This window comes from Osmerus mordax, chromosome 24, assembly GCF_038355195.1.
Source record: "Osmerus mordax isolate fOsmMor3 chromosome 24, fOsmMor3.pri, whole genome shotgun sequence".
NCBI lineage: Eukaryota > Metazoa > Chordata > Actinopteri > Osmeriformes > Osmeridae > Osmerus > Osmerus mordax.
In genome coordinates, this window is record NC_090073.1 from 9365761 (window position 1) to 9390482 (window position 24722).

Sequence of the window (24722 nt, forward strand, 5' to 3'; positions counted from 1 at the left end):
ACACATTTATTTTTATTTGTTATGATTGACTTTCTTTCATTACCTATCAACCGGTTATGTATCCCTACAGATCTGAGTGGGTGGATGTATGGAGGGGTGGTGTGTGTGACCCAGCGTGTGTAGGGGGCTCTCCTCACCCTCTGCAGCTCTGCCAGGGAGCGGCCCATGCGCAGCACCAGCCTGTTCCAGCGCTCCAGCTCCTGCAGCAGCACCACCGAGGTGGGCGACACCTCCAGGCCCAGGCGCTTGCGGATCACGTCCAGGTCAAAGGGCGCGGGCAGCTTGCTCTGGATGTCCCGGGCCACCTGGCTGATGTACTCGTCACGGCTGATGCCTCCGCCGGACTCCCCTGGAGGGGAGGAGAGGGGCTTAGGCTGTGTGTGTGTGTGTATATGAGTGTGTGTGTGTGTGTGTGTATATATATATATATATGTGTGTGTAAGTGAGGCAGGGAGCAGGGCTGTACCAGTCTGAGGCTGCAGGTCTATCAGGTGGGTCCACATGTCGCGGGCGGCCTGTGTGTAGTATCCTATCTCAGCGTTGGGGTGCAGACCGAACACCTCCGGGGTGTTGGCCAGGGGCAGGGCCTCGATCTCCCCTGGAGGACAGAGGACCAGGCATGGACCAGGCATGGACCAGACATGGACCAGGCATGGACCAGGCATGGACCAGGCATGGACCAGGCATGGACCAGGCATGGACCAGGCATGAACCAGGCATGGACCAGACATGGACCAGGCATGGACCAGGCATGGACCAGACATGGACCAGGCATGGACCAGGCATGGACCAGGCATGGACCAGGCATGGACCAGACATGGACCAGGCATGGACCAGGCATGGACCAGGCATGGACCAGGCATGGACCAGACATGAACCAGGCATGGACCAGGCATGGACCAGACATGGACCAGGCATGGACCAGGCATGGACCAGGCATGGACCAGGCATGGACCAGACATGAACCAGACATGGACCAGGCATGGACCAGGCATGAACCAGGCATGGACCAGGCATGAACCAGGCATGGACCAGGCATGGACCAGACATGAACCAGACATGGACCAGGCATGGACCAGGCATGGACCAGGCATGGACCAGGCATGAACCAGGCATGGACCAGGCATGGACCAGACATGAACCAGGCATGGACCAGGCATGGACCAGGCATGAACCAGGCATGGACCAGGCATGAACCAGGCATGGACCAGGCATGGACCAGGCATGGACCAGGCATGGACCAGGCATGGACCAGGCATGAACCAGGCATGGAACAGGCATGGACCAGGCATGGAACAGGCATGGACCAGGCATGAACCAGACATGAACCAGGCATGGACCAGGTTTTTTTTATGCTACATAAATACTTCCCTATACATAACAATGGAAAAAGCAGTTATGCTACTGTATATGGTGTTATGTAGTGTGTTCATCTCTCCGTATGGGAGCCCACTCACCAACGTAGATCTCTTTGGGGCCGTCTGCAGGGATCTTGTAGTCCACTTCCTGGTTGTGAAAGAAGTGGAAGGGCTGGAAGGTGTCGAAGATGAAGTCTCCCAGATACTCGTCCATGTAGACGCTCAGGATCCTGCGGTCGTAGCTGTCTATGGCGCGGCCCCCGTACATCACCTGAGAGCAGGTACAGCTCCCTGGGTTAGCCTGCCTCCTCACCTGAGGGCACTGTGCACTGTGCTGATCATCTGTTTCACACTGTACTTTCTATCAGCACCATTTGGAAATAGCTTTGGATGAAAGAATCAGATAAATGAGGTTAAAAATGGGTTGAAAAGGTACAGTGGAGCCGACCTCTCCTATCAGGTACTTGAGGCTGCCCCAGGGGATCCGGGTGTCGCCCTGGCTGTGGGCCTTGGTCAGGTAGGTGTCCAGAATCTCCATGCACACCTGAGGAACACACACACACACACCTGAGGAACACACACACACCTGAGGAACACACACACACACACCTGAAGAACACACACACACACACCTGAGGAACACACACACACCTGAGGAACACACACACACACACCTGAAGAACACACACACACACACCTGAGGAGACACGCTCACACCATACACCCTTCCAGAGTCCACTGTCACAGTTTGAGAATGTGTATAATACAGCGAAATATTAGAAATTACAAATATGTGAATTCTGTGCAGAATCTCATAATTTTGCGTTTTGTGGGTGAACTCCTGGTCCTCTGTCTCTTACCAGGAAGTCAGACTCGTTGAAGTCGTAGGGCACATTCCAGCCGATCTTGCCATACTTGCGCCTCTCCTGCACCACGGCGTGGAAGAAGGCCAGCACGTACACCAGGCTGCGGAAGGCCGGGTGGGGGCACGTCATCAGGCTCTCATGGGGGATCTTGAAGAAGGTGGCCCGCATGTTCAGCTTCAGGCCGTTAGGAGGCTCCGTCACCACCTCATCACCCAGAGGGGGAGGGGGGGAGGGAGGGAGGGAGGGAGGGAGGGAGGGAGGGAGGGAGGGAGGGAGGGAGGGAGGGAGGGAGGGAGGGAGGGAGGGAGGGAGGGAGGGAGGGAGGGAGGGAGGGAGGGAGGGAGGGAGGGAGGGAGGGAGGGAGGGAGGGAGGGAGGGGGGGGTAGAGAGAGAGAAAGAATAATACAAAATTAACATCAAACATGGCCAAAGCAGCAATTGTTAACTATTGATGAGGTATACTTTGATTCACTCAATACAAATCATTTAGGTGCTGGGACACCTCGGCAGGTATTCAGCCTGTGTGTGTGTGTGTGTGTGTGTGATCTCAGCTCGCTCCCACCTTGAGGGACTTCTGCAGGATTCCGATGGGGAAGTCTCCGATGGGGTCTGTGGTGAGCCACAGGCGGAAGTCTGGATGAGGCTTGGTCACCCTCTCCAGGGACTTCTCCAGGTCCTTCAGCCACTTGACCATCAGGTGACAGTTCTGCAGCATCAGCCACTGGCCCCGCGACACCGCCGTGTCCAGAAGCTGCAGCGCCACCTACAGGACGGGAGGAGAGCAGGCACTTAACATCACTCTCCTGGAACTGCAGCACCACCTACAGGACAGGAGGAACATCACTCTCCTGGAACTGGAGCTTCCCTCAGAGGCAAGAGCCCCACTTTGAAGATGCATGTATTTTTCACATAATAAAAAAAAAAAAACATAATATATTTTTATATTATTTTGTGGTTTGAGGGGCATTTTGTGGCTGAAAGGCACAAATGTGCTACCTTCTCCTGGCCTTGCCCCATGGCCAGGAACTTGAGGCGGTTGCCCCCAAAGCCGGACCTCTCGGCCAGCTTCATGAGGTCGCTGGCCGGGTCGGAGCCGGGGCTGAGGATGAACACGATGGGGGAGGTGGGGGTGCTCTGCTCGTAGATGGCCTCGAAGCTGATCACTGGAGGCTGCACATACCTGAGGGGGAGGGGAGAGGAGAGGGGAGGGGAGGAGGAGGAGAGGGGAGTAGGAGGGGGGAGAGGAGAGGAGGAGGGGGGAGAGGAGAAGAGGAGAGGGGAGGAGGAGGACAGGGGAGGAGGAGGGGGAGAGGAGAGGGGAGGGGAGGAGGAGGGGGGAGAGGAGGAGGAGGAGGGGGGAGAGGAGAAGAGGGGAGGAGAGGAGAGGGGATGGGAGGAGGAGGAGAGGGGAGGAGGAGGGGGGAGAGGAGAGGAGGAGGGGGGAGAGGAGGAGGGGGGGGGGGGAGAGGAGAAGAGGAGAGGAGAGGGGAGGGGAGGAGGAGAGGATGGTTATCAACAGGGATAGATAAACACACACATCACAGTAGTATGTAGAGTCCCAGCGTGGCTGCCTCCTGGCATCCTACTTCTCTCCCATGGTGGAGGCGACGTAGTCACTGACGGAGCGGTACACCCGGTCCAGGCGGAAGCAGCGCAGCAGCAGAAGCTTCTGGAAGACCGTCAGGTTGTCTTTGTACCTGCAGGGAAACGGAGCCTGTTCTGGGCTGTCCAGGTCGTACCACTGCAGCCAGGAGAGAGGAGAGGAGGAGAGGGGGGGGGGGGAGAGGAGGAGGGGGAGGAGGAGAGGAGGGGGGGGAGGAGAGGGGAGGGGGGGAAAGGGAGAGGAGCGTTAAACCCTCATGACCTTCCCCCTCCTCAGGAGACCAGCAGGGGGTCACTCACGTTCTTCCACTCAGTGGGGTTCTTGTCCACGTCGTCCGGCAGAGAGCCAAACTGCTCTGGGAAAAGCTCTGCCAGCCTGACCACGTCCTCCCAGCCCTGGTCAGCCAGCCAGGAGCACGGCTTCCTGCTCTTACTCTTCTCCAGGGACAGGTTTCCTGAGGGGGGGAGACAGACATGGAGTTATTTTATGCCAATAAAAAAAATTCTGAACTTGAGAAAGAGAAGAAGAGATAGAGAGACAATGAGAGAAAGACAGAGATGGCAGGGAGAACGAGAGGGAAAGAGAGACTGTCAGAGAGACAGAGAGAGAGAACTGTGTCACCTTTGAGGAAGAACTCCAGCTCAGCCTGTGGCGCCCTGCCTTCAGGCTGTTCGATCTTGATGGTCAGGTTGAAGGAGAACAGCAGCTTGTGTCGTTCAAACAGGCCTGAGGATCACCCCGTCAACACGTCAGCCAAGAGCATGTCACCATCACGGAACAATCATGTGTTCATTTTGCACACGCTTTCATCCAAAGCGACGTACAGGCGGATTTGAACCTCTTGATCTGAGTTCAAATGCTCTACCCACTGAGCTAGACACACTCGCCTGGCAAAAACACTCTCCCGAAAGTATAGCTGACACCATGGCATCATCTCTGAACCCCTTCTTGAACGCCTGGTCATCATAACATTACCACCTTCATAACATTGGGACCCCGTGACCCTGTGTGACCCCTGACCTGTGACCCTGTGTGACCCCTGACCCTGTGTGACCCATGACCCTGTGTGACCCCTGACCCTGTCTGACCCCTGACCCTGTGTGACCCCTAACCTGTCACCCCTGACCTATGACCCTGTGTGACCCCTGACCCTGTGTGACCCCTGACCCTGTGTGACCCCTGACCCTGTGTGACCCCTGACCCTGTGTGACCCCTGACCTGTGACCCCTGACCCTGTGTGACCCCTGACCCTGTGTGACCCCTGACCCTGTGTGACCCCTGACCCTGTCTGACCCCTAACCTGTGACCCCTAACCTGTGACCCCTGACCTGTGCAGCCGTAGTTGTAGACGTTGTGGGTGAGGGTGTCCATGATGCTCTTCAGCCTGCGCGGCAGGATGGAGTCGGGGAGGGACTTGCGCAGGGAGAAGTCAAACACCTCCAGGTAGGAGGCCAGGGAGTACTGGTACATGCTGTTGACCAGGGCCATCTCCGCCAGCACGAAGAACAAGATGGCGCCCCGCTTGGCCGCCGGACGGTAGCCGTCCCTGAGCTTGTCGATGTCTGCTGACGTCTTCTCCGCTAGGCGGAGCTTCTCAAACACCTGGACCAATCACACGCCACCACCACACATCAGCAGAGTTCAGCTGGAGCTGTGGTCTTCAGCCCTGGTCCTCAGGGCCCACTGTCCTGCATGTTCTAGAGGTTTCCCTGCTCCGACACACCTGGTTCAGATGAACGGGTCGTTATGAAGCTCAGCAGAAGCCTGGTAACGACCCGTTCATCTGAACCAGGTGTGTTGGAGCAGGGAAACATCTGGAAAATGCAGGACAGTGGGCCCTTAGGACCAGGGCTGGGAACCTCTGATCCAGAGGTCTGGAGGCCTCCCTCTCTGTCCCCCCCCCCAGACGTGCTCCCGGCCCTGGGGTGACCAGACTCACCTCGCTGGCCTTGCTCTTGGTCTCCTCCAGGGTGTGCACCAGCTCGGTGTTGTCCAGCATGTTGCCGGTGGAGGTGGCCAGCTCGCGGAGCAGGGAGTCCTCAAGGTCCTTCAGCAGGCGCTTGTTGTCGCTGGTCTCCAGGATCAGACGCTCTCTCTGTTCCTCCAGCTCCCGCCGCTCGAACCCCACGATCACACTCAGGAGCTGCTCCTCCAGGCCCTTCAGGGTGACTGGGACACACAGTCAGACACACACACACACAGTCAGACACACACACACAGTCAGACACACACACAGTCAGACACACACACACACAGTCAGACACACACACACAGTCAGACACACACCTCTATTCCCCCCATAACCAAACCCTTCCCACACTCTTAACAGTTTACAGTCACACAGAGGCTCCAGTTACCAGTGTAGTTGATGACCATGGCTTTGCCGAACACAGAGGGAGAGTATTTGGGGTTGGCCAGCTTGGTGTTGAGGTACAGCTTGAAGTTGGGGTCGTAGTCCACCTCCTTGTCCCCCAGCACGATCACCTGCCGGCCCTCAGGGCCCTTCACGTTCTTCTCCAGGACGTTGTCGATGACGGGGTCGATGTACTCATCCACGTCCTGGAACAGGAAGGGAAAGCCGTACTTGATGGCCATCTCCAGCTGCTTCAGGAAGTCCGGGTCGTTGAAGGACGAGATCTGAGGAGAAACGTCCACCAGGAAGTCACCCTGGGGACATGGCTCCTCCCCGCTAGCTGAGTAAGAGTGTGTAGCATTAGGAGGGCTTGAATCCGGCTGAGCCCATGTCCTGCACTTCCTGCATGGTGAGCTTGCTTCATGGAACAGGCCCTGGTGCTAGTGGAGGTACCTTGAGGTTGTTCTTCTCCTCCTTCTTCTTGATCCAGTTGAGAGCCTGCTGCTGGGGGTCGATGCACATGGGGAAGCGGCTGGCTCTGGTGGTCAGGATGCCGTTCTGGACAGAGAGCTCGTCTGGAGGAAGACCCTCTGACCCCCACCTGGTAATACACACACACACACACACACACACACACACACACACACACACACAGGTCACACAGACACAAACACACAGGTCAAATACACACACACACACACTGCAAATTGTTCTGTGCATGCCAAGATTTAAAATCTTAGTTCTGGAAATACAATATTTATTATCTTGTTTTGAAAATGATTTACTAGTTTGTGGTATATTCTTAAGCCTACTTATTTCTAGACTGGAACCAACTTATTTTAAGATATCTTGTCGAGTAAAATTATCTTGCTGCATGGATAGATCATTTCACTAGTATTAAGTCATTTTTTCAAAAAATGTAGTGTTCATTTCTTGTATTTTAGACACACACACACCCAGGTCACACAGACAGACACACACACACCCTCTCTCACCTGCTGATCTCCACCTCGTCGGTGAGCAGGCTCTCCACTCTGAAGGGCTGGCTGAGGGGGATGTCTCTCTCCAGCACGTCCTTCTCCCACACCTCGTACACCATCTGGATCCTGAAGTCCCAGCTGAACGCCCCCTCGTAGCTCAGGAAGGCTGCCGAGATCAGACAGTCTCCCAGCAGCCGCACACGACGCTCCTTCAGCTCCACCAGGTCCTCCGTCCACCTGGGAGCGGGGGGAGGAGGAGGAGGAGGAGGGAGAGGGGGAGGAGCAGGGGGAGGAGCAGGGGGAGGAGGAGCAGGGGGAGGAGGAGCAGAGGGAGGAGGAGGAGGAGGAGCAGGGGGAGGAGGGGGAGGAGGAGCAGGGGGAGGAGGAGGAGGAGCAGAGGGAGGAGGGGGAGGAGGAGGAGGGAGGAGCAGGGGGATGAGGAGGAGGGAGGAGCAGGGGGATGAGGAGGGAGGAGCAGGGGGATGAGGATGGGAAGGAGGAACAGAAGGAGCAGGGAGGAGGAGAAATCAAGATAAAGATGAGACTGAAGTCTAAAACCTCCATGGCTACGATCTACATCCTCTCTCTGCGAGACACGTCCTATACGAACACACACACACACACACACAGGCGCCTCACCGCTTGTTCTCGGAGCCCAGGCCAGAGATGAGTTTATCGGCCGCTATCAGCCGTCGCTCCATCAGCTCCGCCTCCTCCTGCAGCAGCTGTTTCTCCGACATGGCATCGCTGTACTTGTCGCTCAGCGCAGCCAGCTCCTTCTGGATGGTGGCCAGCTCGGTCTGGATGCGCTCCAGCTCCCGCTTGCTCTGGAAGAAGTTCTTCTCCAGGCGAGCCACCTTGGAGACGCAGAGAGAGGGGGGGGGGAGAGAGACCGGAAGATCACAACCTTCAGACTTTAAAGTGGCTAGGGTCACATCGCATCCTCAGTAGTTAACAAAGCCGTCTCCCCACCTTCTCTCTCTTGGGCTTGATCTCCTTGGCCACGTCACAGTAGCCCATCACCGCCTCCACGAACTTCAGCATCCCCGAGCCGGCCTTGCTGATCGCCTGCATCTCCTCAAAGCTGGTGTTGAGACTCCTGAGGAAGCCTGGGGGAGGACAGGGGAGGACGGGGGAGGACAGGGGAGGACAGGGGAGGACAGGGGAGGCCAGGGGAGGACGGGGGAGGACAGGGGAGGACGGGGGAGGACGGGGGAGGACGGGGGAGGACAGGGGAGGACGGGGGAGGACGGGGGAGGACGGGGGAGGACAAGGGAGGACAAGGGAGGACAAGGGAGGACAAGGGAGGAGTCAGTGTTAAGAACAACAAGCGGAGCTGGTTCAGGCATCCGTTGGCGAGCAGGGACAGAGAGCGGTTGCGAAACAGAACCATCCAGCCAAAGATGATGCCCAAGACAAGCTGTGAGTCTCCTGGCAGGACCCAGACACGGTGAGGTCAGGGTCAGCTGACCTACCTCTGACCGTCTTGGTCTGGCCTGGGTTGATGGCGTCACAGTCCATCTCCATGAGCGAGCGCAGGAAGTTGGCCTCGGACATCATGCCCTTGGCCGACTTCCAACTGATCTCCTTGTAGCCGCGCATCACCAGGATGCACTCACACACCACCTGCACCTGTTTGGGAGGCTTGGCGAAGGACCTACACACACACACACACACACACACACACACACAGGGATGGACTGAACTTGAGTAATCCTAAGACATACAAGCAGGTAGTACTCTTGCTTGTGCTTGGGGGGGGTCAGGGGGTGGGAGAGGCGGAAGGTCACCTGATCTCCGTGACGTCAGACTTGTCCAGGTCCTGCAGGGCGATGCGGGCTCCCTCCAGCGCCGGCAGAGCCTCGGCCAGAGAGCTCTCTGCGTCCTTCTTCTCCACGGCGATCACCTTGTTCTGCACCTCGATCTCCTTCGCTTTGTCCTCAGCCAGCTTCTTCTTCTCCTCGGCTGGGAGGGAGGGAGGAGCAGGGAGAGGGAGGGGGGAGGAGCAGGGAGAGGAGAGGGGGAGGAGCAGGGAGAGGGGGGAGGAGCAGGGAGAGGGAGGGAGGAGCAGGGAGAGAAGAGGGGGGAGGAGCAGGGAGAGGGAGGGGGGGAGGAGCAGAGGGGGGGAGGGGGCGAGGAGCAGGGAGAGGGAGGGCAGACAGGGAGAGGGTGGTGTGAGGGTGCAGTAACAGGGTGGCGTCCTGAACCTGCCAGGTGCCGTCTACTGACCCACGGTGGTGTTGGTGGAGATCTCCTGCAGGAGGATCTCACAGGCCGCAGACTTCTCCGCCAGCACCTCCTTCTGCTCGGCCAGCTTGATGTTCAGATCAGCCAGCTGCACGCTGGCCTCTTCCAGCTTGTCCAGGCCTCCCTCCAGACGCTTGCACTGAGCTGACCACACACACACACACACCAAACCACAACCATCATCTCAGCTGGGTTACAAGCACGAGGGAGAGAGGGGAGGGGGAGACCAGGACTCACCCAGGATGGCCTGGTCCTTGTCCTGCAGCAGGCCGGCGTAGGTGCTGATGAAGTCCAGGTAGTTCTTGGGGGTGACGAAGTTGCTGCGTCGCAGCTTCTGCAGGAACATGGTACTGAAGCGCCCCACAGAGCCGTGCACCATGCACACGTGGGCGATGACAGCGGCCGAGTGCTGCGCCGGGATCATGGGGCTCTCGCCTGCGGGACGACCACCACAGCTGCGTTAATACCCACCCCCTGGTGGAAGAGGACAGAAATTTTCTGGAAGTGTCCGTACCCAGGAAGGACTGAGCCACGGCCTGGAGAGCCTGGGGGGGCCAGGGCAGGAACCAGTCAATCCCAGTGTTGTTCACCAGCCCTGGGTAGAGAGGGGGGACACAGCACACAGGGTGTGGAGCATCTCAGGACCAAACACTCATCCAGAACAGCCAGGGGTGTGTGTGAGTGTTTACCTGGGAAGTTCCTGCAGCGCGTACGCAGGGTGTCGCCCACGGGGGACATGCCCAGGATGATGTGCAGGTTGTTGGCACTCTTGTTGACAAAGAACTGCCACACGCTCTCTTTGGAGGGGCCGCTGCCCATCTTCAGAGCCTCGTCACGGAGCTGGTTGAGGATGGACTCCTTCTCTTCGTCAGGGAACAGGGCAGGGACCATGCCTGGGTGCACACACAGACCGACGACAGCGTGTTTAGTTTGTTTACTTGAGGTGGGCGTGTTGCTGTTTACCTGAGGTGAGCATGTTGTTTACCTGAGGTGAGCATGTTGTTTACCTGAGGTGAGCATGTTGTTTACCTGAGGTGAGCATGTTGTTTACCTGAGGTGAGCATGCTGTTTACCTGAGGTGAGCATGTTGTTTACCTGAGGTGAGCATGTTGTTTACCTGAGGTGAGCATGTTGTTTACCTGAGGTGAGCATGTTGTTTACCTGAGGTGAGCATGTTGTTTACCTGAGGTGAGCATGTTGTTGATGAGCTCCAGGAAGCCCTCCTCGGCCACGTGGGCATCGGTGAAGAGGAACACGGTCTTCTTGTTCTCGATGCCCAGCTTCAGGTACAGGAGCTTCAGGTCTTCTCTGAAGGTGGCCTCTCCATACCCTCTGCTCAGCACGATCTCAAACACCTGCAGGACCAAACGGAACAGGTGATCTTCATCTTGAGTGTCTGAGGAGGACCCTGGCCCTGCCCCTTCTAGATGTTTCCTTCTTCCAACACGCCTCAAACGAATGGGTCGTTATCAAGCTCCGCAGAAGCCTTCTAACTGGTGCATGCGGTCTATCACTAGACATTTATTTGGAATGTGTGTGCCTGTGGTGGAGTACTGTGGAGACTCCCTCCTACCTCGCAGTCAGCGGTGAAGGCGGCCAGCTTGGTCAGGGACTGCTTGCCGGACCCTCCCACCCCCACCAGGAGGGCGTGGCCACGGTCCATCCTGATGATGCGGTGCACCCGGGTCAGGTGCTCCAGGGCGTCGTCAAACAGAACCAGGTTCATGCAAGTCTTGTTCTCATTGTACTCCTCCAGGATTTCCTGGGTTAGGGTCAGGGGGTAGAGGGAGGCTGGTGAGATGACCGAGAGAGTGAACTGTCTGGAGGACACCAGACCAGTCATCTAAACACTGTGTAGCATCTGAGATTGTCTCAAAGGAGTAAGAAGTTTTTTTTTGTTTTTTTTCATGATTTGTACCTGGAAGAGGGCTTTGGCGGCATCATAGTCCTGGATGTCCTCGTACACCCTGGGCTCTGCCTCGTTGAGGGCTGTCCTGTAGTCTCCAAACAGGACGGGGTCCCTCATGGCGGAGTCCAAGTCAGACTTGAAATGCTCGTCTATCAGGCTCTTGATGTGGCCCTGGACCTAGGAGCAAAACACACGCGAGCTGTGAGGATAGCAATGTTTGTTTTTGCTGTTGTAATAGTAATATTTCAACTCAAAGAAACAATATGACAAATATTGAAGCACGTACGATGTGTTTGTCTGTTTCGTTGATGAGTCTGTCGTGAAACACCCTGAGGCACTCGTTCCTCCACACCCTCACGAACTGGGCAACAGTCAGAAACCTGCCAGAGGAAAACATGTCAACAAAACACACCAAGTCTCCACAGCGTGGTGTTTCAGCAGGGGGGAGGAGGAGCCAGGTGTTCCCACCTCTCTGCGTTGGTGAGGGTCAGGCCGTGGTACACCCTGGACAGGTCCCTCAGGTTGAAGATGTAGTGGAACTTGGAGGGGGTGGGCGGCAGGTCTCTGATGATGCTCTTGTACAGCTCCAGGGTGCAGAAGGTCAGCTTCTCACAGATCTTCTGGATGGCCTCCTCGAACGGCTACAAGACAAAAGCTGACTCAAGACCCTTTCCCATAGCTTCTCTGGATAGAAACGTCTTTTGAAACAAGTCAAATGTCCGCGTGGCGGCGGCTCACCCGGGCGTGGCCCTCAAGGATGGAGGCGTAGATGAGCTTGAGAGCGTCCTCCTCGGGGAAGGGGATGTTGAAGACGCTGAAGAGCGACACGAAGCGAGGGTCCACCTCGTTCCTGCCTCCTCCGGCCTTGCCCATGGCGGCGATGAAGCCCAGGTCTTTGAGGATCTTGCAGTTGAGCTCCTTGCCGCGGTCGTACAGGCCACCCCGGTCCAGTAGCAGCTTGAGGAGGGCGATGGGCTGCTGCGTGCCGTAGTCGTCCACCTGCAAGTCACATCACGCTTCAGTCAGGGCTTCCCTGCTCTCCCAGAGAGGGTTCGGTGACACAGAGAGGAACCAGCTGACAACAGTCAGCACACAAACAGACGTCCAGTGGCAGAGACAGATGAGAAGGGAGGAGAGGGGGGGTGGGGGTGGGGGGGTACCCGGGGCATGTTGAGGTCGTCCATGAACACCAGCAGCCTTTTCCCCATGGGGGGGCCGTACGTCTCCTTGGTTCTCTTCTCCACGCTGGCCTCCAGGTTCCTCTGCAGGTCCATGGAGGTGGTCCGCGAGGAGAAGTTGATGACCAGGGTCATCTGGGAACAAGGATTCATCGCCGTTGGTATAAAAATGGGAGTTATACAAACGAACAGGAGTTTCTCCTGACTGCAGACACTCTATTCTCCACCACAAGATAAACCATCTCATTAGAACTGTCTGCCGTCGGATGTTTGCTGCCGTTAACTCACGGTGGTGTCAATGTTGACGTTCTTGAAGAAGTTCTGTGTGGTGGCAGTCTTGGAGGTCCCGGACTCCCCAACCAGAACCACGGGCCTCTTGATCCTGACCATCTGCTCCAGGAGCCAGCCCGCCCGCGTGGTGTCCACCGTGGGGACTGGAGAACAAGCACAGGCAGGCAGGCACACGTGAACACGGACACACAACATACCCAGCAGGATATGGAGACTGGCACACACATTGTCGGGCGCTCATGAGTGGATTGTTGTACCTAGAATGTCGATGAACTTCTTGTCAGAGTCGTGGATGTATTTGGTGACCAGGGACCTCCAGGGAAGCCACTTCCTCTTCACCTCGTCGAAGTGGAAGTCGTACAGAGTGGGCAGGTAACCTGGGAGGAGCGACAACACCTCAGAACTTTTAATGAAAGCATAGTTGCTCTTCTGGTGGAAATCAAAGCAAACCTGTCCTTGGCTCGTTACATTATGGATATCATATTCTCCTCTATCAATCACCACTCTTTCTCTCCCTCCCTCACACTCTCCCTCCACCCATTCTCTTCTCTTCTCTTCTCTTCCTTCTCTCCCTCCCTCCCTCCCTCCCTCCCTCCCTCCCTCCCTCCCTCCCTCCCTCCCTCCCTCCCTCCCTCCCTCCCTCCCTCCCTCCCTCCCTCCCTCTTGCCCTTAATTCTCTCCTCCCCTTAACTCTCTCCTCCCCTCTCCCCCCTCCCCTCCAGATCTCCTCCCCCACCTGGGATCTCTCCTGGCCCAGCGAGACTCTTCTCATCCTGCACGGAGGGCAGGCCAGACAGCTTCTTCACAAAGCTGTCAAACTTGTTCCTGCCGCTGTCCACCACGCAGGCTCCCAGGGAGCAGTACAGAGCTTCCAGGAAGTAAGACTCCAGAGCGTCTGCCCCCAGCCCCTCAGTCTCCAGCAGAGCCTCCAGCATCATGGACAGCTGCATCACCTGGAGAGAGGAGGCCAACAGACTGCTTTTAAGGAAGCGCTCATCTACCTTACCGGTCCCTCAGGGCTGAGGGATGAGGGTGGACTCAGGTTCTACTGTGGAGGTCTGGGGTCGCTTCAGACTGGACCAACCATGTTGAGGTCTGTCTGAGGGACGATGGTCTTCAGCTTGTCCCCCTGCTTGCCGTCCACGACGCCCTCCACGATCATGTCGATGGCGCTGGGGACATACTTTTCAAACAGCTTCATCAGCTCTGGTTGTTCCTGTCCACAGACACACCAGAAGACGGGGTTAGAATCCTGCTGCGTTGCTTCAGTTGCTGTTCAGTGTGAAACGTGTTGGCTCGTGGACCTTGGGTGGTCTGCCTGTGACCCATTTCATCCAGTAGGGAGTGTAGCGCAGGTTCTTGGGGTCCACGAACACCATGCCGCAGCGGGAGACCGTGGCAGGAGAGGCGTACTGGAGATCTCCCACCTACAACACAGGGCTGTTTACCACAACGAGCACCCAGAAGCCTGCAGAACACGTTGCATACTGCATGCTATGCATGTCTGCAGTGTGTTCATCGCTCGACCGCTGAGCTACACCCATCACGTTAAAGACATACATATATACTAGGGGTGGGGGAAAAATCGATTCACATTTGAATCGCGATTCAGTCTTCAAGCGATTCACATCGATTCACTTTTTTTTTAATAAAAAAAACATTTTTGGGATGAAAAATCGTGAATTGATTTTTTATCGAATCGTGACCCCAAGAATCGATTCGAATCGAATCATGAGGTACCAAAAGATTCCCACCCCTAATATATACACACAAATGTCCTAGAATACTTAGGGATGCCAGATGTTTGACCTCAAACAGCAGAGCACAGTGTCCCTGCAGACGGATCCTCTCCCCGTTAGCCAGGGTGAGCAGCTTGTTGTCGTCCATCACAGAGTTCATGTTCTCCACCCAGAGGGCGTCCACGTCCCCGTCAAACAGGATGTACCTGGAGGACAGGTGAGCAGGCCAGAACGCAGCATGAGGAACGTCCAGGTGAGTCGTGTGGATGCATAGTATAGAATAATACGCTTCTCCACATCCTGAAGTGCTGGGATTAAACCAGGTATGTTGGGAGGGGGAGGGGGGGAGTCGAGGAGCGGGTGAGGGAGGGAGGGGAGGAGGGGGAGAAGGGGGGTACAGGAGACCTGTCCTCACCTTCTCTCCTTCTTGTCCGTGGTCTTGTTGATGTCCCGGAAGATGTTGGACAGGATGCCGTCGGTCCAGTCCCGAGTCACAGGGTCCAGGATGCCGTACAGCTCGATCACGCTCATGGCTTTGGGGTTCAGGGCGTACAGCTTGGTCACCAGGCCCAGCCTGTCGTCGACGTGGAAACAAAGCAATCACAGTGAAGACCCCCTGCCACAGCCTCTCACCGCATGCTTCTTAAATACAGTAAACATAAACACGCTGTATGGAGGCTAGACCAAGATCCCTGAGGAGGAGTGAGGGGGGTGGAGGTGGGAGTGTGGGTGTGGGGGTTCTGACCTGGTCTGGGACTGGCACAGCGTGCTGATGACCACAGACTTGCCTCCGCCTGTGGGCCCCACGATCATGGTGGTGTGTCTGGTCATCATGGTCTCATACAGCTGCACCACCTTGTCCACCTGCCGTCACAGCGCCGCACAGGGTCACACACACCCTCTCCAAATCAATATACAGTTGTTTCATGTTAAAATAAAACGTTTCACTCGATGCTAGACGCTACTACCTGTCGTCTAACAAGATAAGGCGGGGGGGGGCTGGGGCACCTGGTTGGGAATCGTGAGGTATCTGTTCTCCTGCAGGGTCATCTCCACGGCGTCGTTGAAGCTGGGGTAGCACACTCGGGGGCAGTCCAGGCCCGGGAACAGGTCTGTGATCAGCCCCAGGAACAGAGGAACATCCTCAAACACAAACTTGGGCAGGTTCATGTCCCGGAGAGCACGCATCAGCACCACGTCCTGAGAGACGCCGACCAGGAGGAGAGGGAGGAAGAGAATGAAGTGAGAATAAATCATAAAACTCCAATAAACTAAAACATATTTCTAGAAGAAGCATAAAAGACCTCCTTGTCCTTTTTACTGGGCGCAAGCCGACTGAAGCTAGGTTTTCCGGTTCCAACATGACAGAGTTGGGAGCAGGAGGTGTACGTACGGTGGGCCTTCCAGGAAGGCTCTGGTGTTTACCTCATGCAGGTCTGGCGAGCCTCTCTTCAGCTCTCCTGCCATCACCAGCACAGACTTGAGCGCTCTCAGGCCAAAGTCGTAGTGGAACTGCTTGGACAGCTGCTCCCTGGCCAGCTTGTACAGAACAGTCATCTTCTTAGCCAGAATCTGCACTCACAACCAGGACAGACACACAACTGAACCAGGGAAAAGGACTGTGTGTGACAATAATACAAATAACAATAATGTAACAGTGTGTGTGTATAATAGTAACATAATGCTGTGTGTTGTGTAGTGTGTGTGTGTGAGAGAGAGAGATGAGTTCCTGACCTTGGCCAGGAGGAAGCCCTCAGAGAACAGCATGATCTCACAGATCTGCTGCAGGTCTGGTACGATGACCACCACGGGTCTGAACAGGGCCTTGACCGACTCGGGCAGCTCTGTGCGGCCGGCGTAGCCCGGGTTCATGGTGATGAAGATCCCCAGACGGGCGTCCAGGCTGATCTCCTGGCCCTCAAACTGACGGAAACAACGCTTTCTACTGTCATCTCAACAAACTCTACTTGGACGTCGCTCTGGATAAAACAGTTCCCTGTGAACCCTGACCCTGTGAACCCTGACCCTGTGAACCCTGACCCTGTGAACCCTGACCCTGTGAACCCTGACCCTGTGAACCCTGACCCTGTGAACCCTGACCATGTGAACCCTGACCCTGTGAACCCTGACCCTGTGAACCCTGACCCTGTGAACCCTGACCCTGTGAACCCTGACCCTGTGAACTCACGTGGAACCTCTTCAGGTGCAGGATGAGGGCGTTGCGGATGGTCTGGATCTGGGAGGAGATGACAGACAGCACGGAGGCATCAATGCGGTTGAACTCATCGAAGCAGCCCCAGGCTCCGCACTGGGCCAGCCCCGAGAAGATCTTCCCCATCGCCTGTGGAAGGGTAGGGGGGAGGGGAAAGTGGTAGAGGGAGGGATGGAAGGAGAATTGACAGAGGAGAATATATGATCCCTACTGTATATAGGAGAGCCCTAAGTATCTTCTGATGGAGAGCGCTGCAGCCCTGTGGGCGTGGCTCCTACCATGTAGTCCATGCCCTCTCCACAGTTAGTGACCACACACAGCAGGCCCAGGGCCTTGGCCAGGTCCTTGGTGGACTCCGTCTTCCCTGTACCAGCCGGACCTGCCGGGGCCCCACCCAGGTACATGGACAGGGCCTGGGGCCACACACACACACACACACACATGTATATGGTCATTTTCAGAGCTATGTCCAGAGCTTACAGAGACGGGTTAAAGGTGAGTTGTGAGAGGCCCGAGTCCTGGTGAGGCCTGGTCAGCCACCTGGGTGAGGGTGAGGTAGATGCGGTCAGTCAGAGGGGTGATGACCAGACGCCCGTTCAGACCCATGTACTCGTATCCGTAGGAGAAGCTGGCGCTGCACTGGCGCACAAACAGGTCGTCAGGCTCCCGGTCCCAGTAGAACCGCAGCTGGCTCTCCCACTCAAACTCCCGCGCATCCATGATGCTGGAACACAGAACCCAGGGGAACACACGCAGGTCAGATCGTGTTGCTCTGAGAGCGCGTCCAGTCAGCGCCCCCCCCCCTCCCCCTCCCTCACCTGTCCCTGACAAAGTTGTCCACGATGTCCCTGGCATGGACGTCGATGATGAGCACCGTGTTGATCTTGCGCCGGTCGTTCTTCTTCATGGGCTGGGTGATGCGGGTCACCAGCTCGTCGATCTGCTGATGCATCCTCCTGGCGTAGCTCTTCATGGCCTGCTTGTCGCCCTTCCTCACCTTGTTGAAGACGTCCTCCACCTCCCAGGTCCACCACACCTGGTTGGCGGCCAGCACCACCATGCCCTGGTACAGCAGCATCCAGTCCACCCTGAGGGCACAAGCACAGCAACACAGACGCTGTCGTCGGCCGTCCTGAAGCACGGGTTCACATGGGTGTTTCAGGGAAGGGTCAAAAACACACTGAGGGGTGTGTTTAGCTTAGTGGGTAGAGCATTTCACTACAAACCAAGAGCTCCCCCACACAGTTCAAACCCCCCCTACAGCCCCCCCTGTGTACATGGGCTTGACTCAAGTGAGGGCGTTCCTGACCTGCCCCTGTCTTCGCAGTAGTGGAAGATGGCGTCCTTGGTGATGAGCCTGTTGGTCCTCCTCATCTCCAGCAGCACCCCGGTCATCCACTCCTCCACCCGGCCCTCCGCCGGCACCGCCTGCCTCAGGTCCATCACCTCCCCCTCGGCCGACACCAGCGCCCCCGCCACCGCCTCGCCGTTGGCCCCCACGTCGAAGCGCAGGGCCGCGATGTTGTCATACATCTGGGAGGGGGAGAGGGAGGGGGATGAGGATGAGGGGGAGGGTTGAGAGGGTGAAGGTGAGGGGGTGAGGATGGGGGTGAGGATGAGGGTAAGGTCAGGGGTGAGGGTCGAGGATGAGGGGGTGCGGATGAGAGTAGAGGGTAAGGACAGGGGTGATGGTAGAGGGTGAGAGGGTGAGGATGAGAGTAGAGGGTAAGGACAGGGGTGAGGGTCGAGGGTGAGGATAGAGGATGAGAGTGATCTAGTCACCTTGATCATGTGCTCCTGGACACAGGTGGGGTCACTGCTTCCCAGAATGCTGAGCAGCTCGTCGTCGGAGATGAAGAAGAAGCGAGGGAAGGCGTTGCGTTTGGAGTCCAGGTAGTCGTTCAGGCTCTTCTGACAGCGCTCCAGCCCGTCGCTCAGAGCCTGCAGCTCTGACAGCCGGTTAGGCACCAGGCAGCACCTCTTTATCCCCGGGTCCCTGACCGTGTCGCTCATGATCTACACACACACACACCACACACACACACCAAGCCACACGTCACACTGGAGGCACTGCAGGAGCAGGCTGTGAGACCAGACTTTCAGAGTGCTGGTGAGGGTGACACGCTGATTTGTTCATGGTTGGAGTTCCTCACTTTTTTGAACATCTTGTCGATGTTGTCGAACTTCTTGGCCTCCTCGGGGAGCTGTGAGCGGATGTCCCCGCCGATGAAGATGCTCTCCAGGTACATCCACTTCCTCTGCACCAGCATCCACACCTGGACACAGGAACATCAGCACCATCACCTCGGACCTGCCTGAGCTCAGCACCGTGGAGTTCAAGAACCAACACCTGCCCATGCGCCCCACGTCAACATCCACATCACGCCATGGGTTCGTCCAGGAGACAGTCTCTATCCTGAGCGCGGGGTGGATTTGAACCCGTGACCTTTTGATCTCCGCTCCCCCCCACAGAGCTCCCCCCCCAGATGATGAGACTGACCTCGATGACCTCACTGATCATGGACAGGCTCTTCTCCCACTGCTGCACAGTGGTCAGGAAGGGTCCTACGAAGCGGCTGCCCGCCATGCTCTGCAGGTTCATGGCGTTGTCGTCCAGGCTCTGCAGGATTTCGTCCACCACGCCCAGCACAGAGCCTCGCTCCTGGGTGCCCTTGAAGTAGCGCTGGACCGTGAACTTCATGCTCTCCCAGGTGTCCACCACCTCCTTCACCCCCTGTGCACACACACACACACCAGAAGTACACACAAACACTGTTTGTTACTAACTGTGGGTCGTTATGAAGCTCAGCAGAAGCCTGGTAAAGACACGTTCATCTGATCCAGGTGTGTTGGAGCAGAGAAATATCTGGAACATGCAGGACAGTGGGCCCTGAGGCTGGTCCAGCCCCCCTGCTGAGCGAGGTGAGGCTGAGGGAGGTGAGGCTGAGCGAGGTGAGGCTGAGCGAGGTGAGGCTGAGCGAGGTGAGGCTGAGGGAGGTGAGGCTGAGGGAGGTGAGGCTGAGCGAGGTGAGGCTGAGGGAGGTGAGGCTGAGCGAGGTGAGGCTGAGCGAGGTGAGGCTGAGGGAGGTGAGGCTGAGCGAGGTGAGGCTGAGGGAGGTGAGGCTGAGCGAGGTGAGGCTGAGCGAGGTGAGGCTGAGGGAGGTGAGGCTGAGCGAGGTGAGGCTGAGGGAGGCTTCTTCTTCTTGCCTTCTCGATGCTGAGCTCCTTGACGGCCGAGGTGACGATGTCTCCAATGACGCTGCCGTACTTCTGCAGCTCCATGGCAAACATGTTCTCCAGGGTGAAGGTGTCTGGATTCATCTCAAAGCTGGTACCTGTCCTCTCCATCAGCTCTCTCCAGTGTCTGAAGGAACCACACACACACACACACACACATCGTGTTATCAACTATGTATTTTTTTTCAACCTTTCAAATCTTTTTTTTTACACACACGTAGTGAAAGGAGAGGAGGAAAGAGAACAGAGAAGCCTAGAATACAGCTTTTTTCTCAAAACCTTTTTAAAACCTTTAAAATCTTTTTTCTAGGACATACCTGTCTCTCAGGGCCTCGTTCTTCAGGTCCAGCAGGAGGGGCAGGGACTCTCTGAACTCCTTCATGCGCCCCTCCAGGAAGAAGGCCACAGGCAGGGCCCTCACCTCCTTGGGCAGCTTCCTCAGACTGCGGGTGAAGCCCTCCACACCCTCCTGCAGGACCTGGATGTTCAGGTTCACCCACAGCGTCTGAGACCACTCTGCCTTGGCCGCCTGGACGACACACACACACACACACCTGGCTGTAATACCTCTGGTGATGCAGAGTATAAACACACTAGACCTCCCCTCCAGACCCCCACCTTCTGGCTGCTGTAGATCTCGTAGATCTGCCGCAGCCCCTTCATCTCCTTCTGCACACTCTGCAGCTCCGGGTACATGGTGATGGGCAGGTCGAACAGCTTCTCTGCATTGGCCAGCTCCTGCCGGCCGGCCTCGACCACAGCCAGCTCCTTCTCGTAGCTGACCATCACGGCCACTCCTGAACAGGAAGGAATGTTTGAGCGCGTGTGTGTGCGTGTGCAGGCGTGTGTGTGTGTGTGCAGGCATGAATGTGTGTGTGCAGGCGTGTGTGTGCAGGCATGTATGTGTGTGTGTGCGGCCGGTAGAGAGTCGTGTCGTACGAGGGGGGGGGGATGCGTACCTTTCTCCAAGTCGTCTCCCACGGCGCCGGGGCCGTGCATGTTGAAGCTCTCCGCAAAGATGCCCAGCTCCTGTTTATATTCCTCTGTCTGGGTCTTGGTGATCTGGGACGAGGAGAGGGCAGGGCATGATCAGTAACTGGCATCCCTGGTCTGTTGCTGCTCTATATGTATTTGGATGTCAATCTGGGTGACAGGGTTAGGATTGGCGTCTGCTACATGAAGGAAATGGCATGTCGATGACTTGGAGCAGCCTTTCTCAACCCTGGTCCTCAGGGCCCCCTGTCCTGCATGTTTCCCTCTTCCAACACACCTGGTTCAGATGAACGGGTCGTTACCAGGCTTCTGCTGAGCTTCATAACGACCCGTTCATCTGAACCAGGTGTGTTGGAGCTTGGAAACCTCTAGAACATGCAGGACAGCGGGCCCTGAGGACCAGGCTGCGGTGGAGGACACAGAGGGTTGTGTGTGAAGGTGTCTGACCTCGGTGAAGGTCTTCTTCACCCGGCCCAGGCTGCGGTCCACCTGTCTGGCCTCTGAGAACAGATGGCTCCACTGCTGCCCGATGCTGCCCACCAGCTCCTGCTCCTCCTCCAGCACCTGGCCCCACCCGCAGCCCAGGACAACGTCACACCTGGATCATGTCTACTCAGACCTAACACCACACGGAGTTCGTGACAGTACAGAATCAGGATGTGGATATACAAAACCAGCATGCGAACACGCATCAAGCTCTTGTTTAATCCGTTTCAAGCTTTCAGGCACATTCTTTTCCCACAACACAGCAGGTCAGTGAGAGAGACACTCAGAGCGGGACCTGCCCCTGGGTGAGGCCCTACCTGGACATGGTACATGGCCAGGGTCCTGGGTGAGGCCCTACCTGGACATGGTACATGGCCAGGGTCCTGGGGGAGGCCCTACCTGGACATGGTACATGGCCAGGGTCCTGGGTGAGGCCCTACCTGGACATGGTACATGGCCAGGGTCCTGGGTGAGGCCCTACCTGGACATGGTACATGGCCAGAGTCCTGGGTGAGGCCCTACCTGGACGTGGTACATGGCCAGGGTCCTGGGTGAGGCCCTACCTGGACGTGGTACATGGCCAGGGTCCTGGGTGAGGCCCTACCTGGACGTGGTACATCGCCAGAGTCCTGGGTGAGGCCCTACCTGGACGTGGTACATGGCCAGGGTCCTGTATCGCTCCTGGATGTCTGTGAAGCGCAGCTCCACCGTCAGGGACATGGCCCGGATGTCCGAGATGTTGCCCAGGACAAACTTCAGGTCCTCCAAGGAGCTGGGGTCTCTCTTCAGGTTGTCTGACAGCAGCTGTGAGTAAACACACAGAACAGCCACACGGCAGTGAGAGCTTGGCATTAAAGCAGTTCAAAAGATGATGTTTTCAGTGTAGAGGGACAGGGTTAGTGTGTAGAGCCCGACCGATAAGGGTTAGATTTTTTAAGGCCGTTATCGCTATAAATATTTGGTGATAAAAAAAATCTAATATTCCGATATATATACATTTGTATAAACACGCGTAACAAAACATAAACACTCTCATAACACTCTGCCAAACTCTGGCTGGATCATCTGGTTGTAGGGTTTGTGGCGTTCAAAACACTTGCCAAAAGGCCATTATAAATGCCGCTACCGATAGTTTGGAAAATGCTTAATATCGGCCGATAATATCGGCCCGCCGATAAATTGGTCGGGCTCAAGTTGAAAGCTTAGCCGATAGCAGCAACACAGAGCATGTGTTAGTGTGCCGCAGGGCAGTACCAGCAGCTGGTCACGTAGGCTGAAGAGCTCTTCGCGGGCTGAGGTGTTGAGCAGCCTGCCCAGGGAGCTGACCCAGGCCTGGGCGTTCTCCTGCACGGTGCGAGCCAGGGGCTCCAGATTCACCCGGATCACATGCTCGTCCTTCGCCAGGGGCTGCTGGGACACCTCCTGGCTGACCCGCGCGTAGAACTGCAGCTTGTCGTCGTAGGTGACGTACGAGGGGCGCTTGGCGGCGAATTTCTCCATGACGATGGCCTTATCCAGCTTCCAGAGGGGCCGGTAGCGCTTCCAGCGGTTGAGGTAGCGGCCGGCGGCGGCGAGAAGCCGCTGGGCGTTCTGGGACACGGCTGTGGCGCGCTCGTTGACCTGAGGCTGCTGGCACACGTCCGAATAGAAGCTGAGCACCACCGGCTCGTCCTCGCCGTCCACGCGCTGCGGAGGACACTCCAGACAGGAGCCGTGCATCCAGCGCACAAACCTCTGAGGGGGAGGAAGAGGGGGAGGATGTAAGGGATGGGGGAGGGAGAATGGAAGAGAGAGGGTGGGGGGACAGAAGGGAGGGAGGGGGAAGTATGTAAGGGAGGGGGGAGGATGTAAGGGAGGGAGGGGTGTGGAGAAGGTTTACTTGACCCTATCAGCGAGGCGAGGTCTGGGATGACGAGGTTGCTAGGAGAGGGAACCCACCTTGGTGCTCTCCACACAGTCCCGGACAGACTGCATGAGGAGCCGGTACACCTCGCTGTTCTTGGGGTGCAGCACGATCTCGGGGGCGGACAGGATGGCGTCGATCTGGAACAGAGGGGTGCTCCCCATCAGGGCCATGTTGAACGTGTTGATGTTCCTACAAGGAAACAAGCACAGAAAGAAAACAGCTGATGACTCCTCCCACCTCCTCGCCCCTCCCCACGGCAACGCCCATGCCGGCCGCTCACTTGAGCACCATCCTGGTGAGCGAGTGGAAGATCTTGTGCTCCCAGTAGCTGTAGTAGTGCTCCATGCGCTGGGCTCGGCCGCTGTTGGTGTGCATCACCAGGCTCTCCATCTTGGTGAGCAGGGGACCAATGGCGGTGTACTTCCTGCTCAGCAGGTTCATGTCCTTGGCTCTCTCTCGCTGGACCAGCTCACAGAACTCCTTCACTCCTAACAAAACACCACGTGCACGCGTGAGAGATGTCACTTCCTGTTTACTCCCTAACTTGTGGCTGGTAAATACAGGCGGTGCTCTGACTCTGATCACCAGAGTACTGTTAGAACTGTGCACTTCTGATCCTTGATCTGAGCTTTCTAGGTGCACTATTTGTAGGTTGTTGTAGGGTGAAAGCTCTCGCTGAAGGGATCAGACGTACCTGGGAGGCCATCGGCTCGGTCCGGAGCGGGGAACTTGAACAGGTTGGCCGTCTCCATGGACTGCAGCTTGGCGTCGATGTCCCGCTCGTTCTTCTGGATCTGATTGACGAGCGACTCGAATTTGGAAGCAGCCTGGGTGCCGCGGTTGATGAACTCAGAGATCCCTGGGTTAGGGTTAGATATGCACATCTCTGAATCCTCTTACACACACTCAATTCTAGAAACATCCCAATATCTAAACGTTTGAGCAGCGTTATCATGAATCCTGCTGGCAACCAGGGTTAAAGGAGGCGGGTTCTTCAGAGCTTCAAACCCTGCAGGCGGATCAGATGTGTGCAGAGCGTAGATGTAAGGTACCTAGAGCGTTCCAGTTCAGCCTCTTGTGGCCGGAGCGCATCACCCTCCTCAGCTCGTGGATTTGCTCAGCCAGCAGGGAGAACTCTGCATCGTTCAGCCCGTCCATCAGGGCCTGGTAGCGGTTCACCAGGTTCTTCAGGTCATCCACGTACCTGGAAGTCACCACAGGCCTCAGACACAGCTGTGGAAGTCACCACAGGCCTCAGACACAGCTGTGGAAGTCACCACAGGCCTCAGACACAGCTGTGGAAGTCACCACAGGCCTCAGACACAACTCACCTGCTGGTACTCGGAAGTACCACCATGTGTGTG

At 56.7% G+C, this 24722-nt stretch overlaps 1 protein-coding gene across 1 annotated transcript in view; it reads right to left on the reverse strand.

Moving 5' to 3' along the window:
* The window catches only part of dnah10 (dynein axonemal heavy chain 10), a 31314-nt gene that overhangs the window by 1576 nt on the left and 5016 nt on the right, over positions 1-24722 (reverse strand). The window contains exons 14-73 of the mRNA XM_067228511.1: positions 24411-24562; positions 24053-24217; positions 23639-23846; positions 23391-23547; positions 22707-23186; positions 22098-22256; positions 21414-21530; positions 20933-21035; positions 20592-20770; positions 20291-20502; positions 19944-20100; positions 19237-19470; positions 18890-19012; positions 18519-18752; positions 18046-18269; positions 17555-17824; positions 17277-17460; positions 17015-17149; positions 16713-16865; positions 16259-16447; positions 15950-16096; positions 15533-15724; positions 15270-15388; positions 14940-15098; positions 14595-14730; positions 14090-14212; positions 13870-14001; positions 13522-13738; positions 13043-13162; positions 12783-12928; positions 12477-12629; positions 12055-12315; positions 11785-11957; positions 11603-11696; positions 11326-11493; positions 10981-11169; positions 10591-10762; positions 10097-10300; positions 9922-10002; positions 9645-9842; positions 9390-9551; positions 8951-9125; positions 8636-8817; positions 8133-8269; positions 7800-8017; positions 7176-7397; positions 6634-6781; positions 6185-6464; positions 5767-5996; positions 5156-5429; positions 4449-4553; positions 4127-4281; positions 3811-3965; positions 3221-3404; positions 2787-2987; positions 2219-2428; positions 1807-1902; positions 1458-1629; positions 467-598; positions 138-349 (exon numbers count right to left, since the gene is read on the reverse strand). Of these exons, the coding sequence (XP_067084612.1) occupies positions 138-349; positions 467-598; positions 1458-1629; positions 1807-1902; positions 2219-2428; positions 2787-2987; positions 3221-3404; positions 3811-3965; positions 4127-4281; positions 4449-4553; positions 5156-5429; positions 5767-5996; positions 6185-6464; positions 6634-6781; positions 7176-7397; positions 7800-8017; positions 8133-8269; positions 8636-8817; positions 8951-9125; positions 9390-9551; positions 9645-9842; positions 9922-10002; positions 10097-10300; positions 10591-10762; positions 10981-11169; positions 11326-11493; positions 11603-11696; positions 11785-11957; positions 12055-12315; positions 12477-12629; positions 12783-12928; positions 13043-13162; positions 13522-13738; positions 13870-14001; positions 14090-14212; positions 14595-14730; positions 14940-15098; positions 15270-15388; positions 15533-15724; positions 15950-16096; positions 16259-16447; positions 16713-16865; positions 17015-17149; positions 17277-17460; positions 17555-17824; positions 18046-18269; positions 18519-18752; positions 18890-19012; positions 19237-19470; positions 19944-20100; positions 20291-20502; positions 20592-20770; positions 20933-21035; positions 21414-21530; positions 22098-22256; positions 22707-23186; positions 23391-23547; positions 23639-23846; positions 24053-24217; positions 24411-24562 (10669 nt within the window). The remainder of the gene's footprint in view (positions 1-137; positions 350-466; positions 599-1457; positions 1630-1806; positions 1903-2218; positions 2429-2786; positions 2988-3220; positions 3405-3810; positions 3966-4126; positions 4282-4448; positions 4554-5155; positions 5430-5766; positions 5997-6184; positions 6465-6633; positions 6782-7175; positions 7398-7799; positions 8018-8132; positions 8270-8635; positions 8818-8950; positions 9126-9389; positions 9552-9644; positions 9843-9921; positions 10003-10096; positions 10301-10590; positions 10763-10980; positions 11170-11325; positions 11494-11602; positions 11697-11784; positions 11958-12054; positions 12316-12476; positions 12630-12782; positions 12929-13042; positions 13163-13521; positions 13739-13869; positions 14002-14089; positions 14213-14594; positions 14731-14939; positions 15099-15269; positions 15389-15532; positions 15725-15949; positions 16097-16258; positions 16448-16712; positions 16866-17014; positions 17150-17276; positions 17461-17554; positions 17825-18045; positions 18270-18518; positions 18753-18889; positions 19013-19236; positions 19471-19943; positions 20101-20290; positions 20503-20591; positions 20771-20932; positions 21036-21413; positions 21531-22097; positions 22257-22706; positions 23187-23390; positions 23548-23638; positions 23847-24052; positions 24218-24410; positions 24563-24722) is intronic.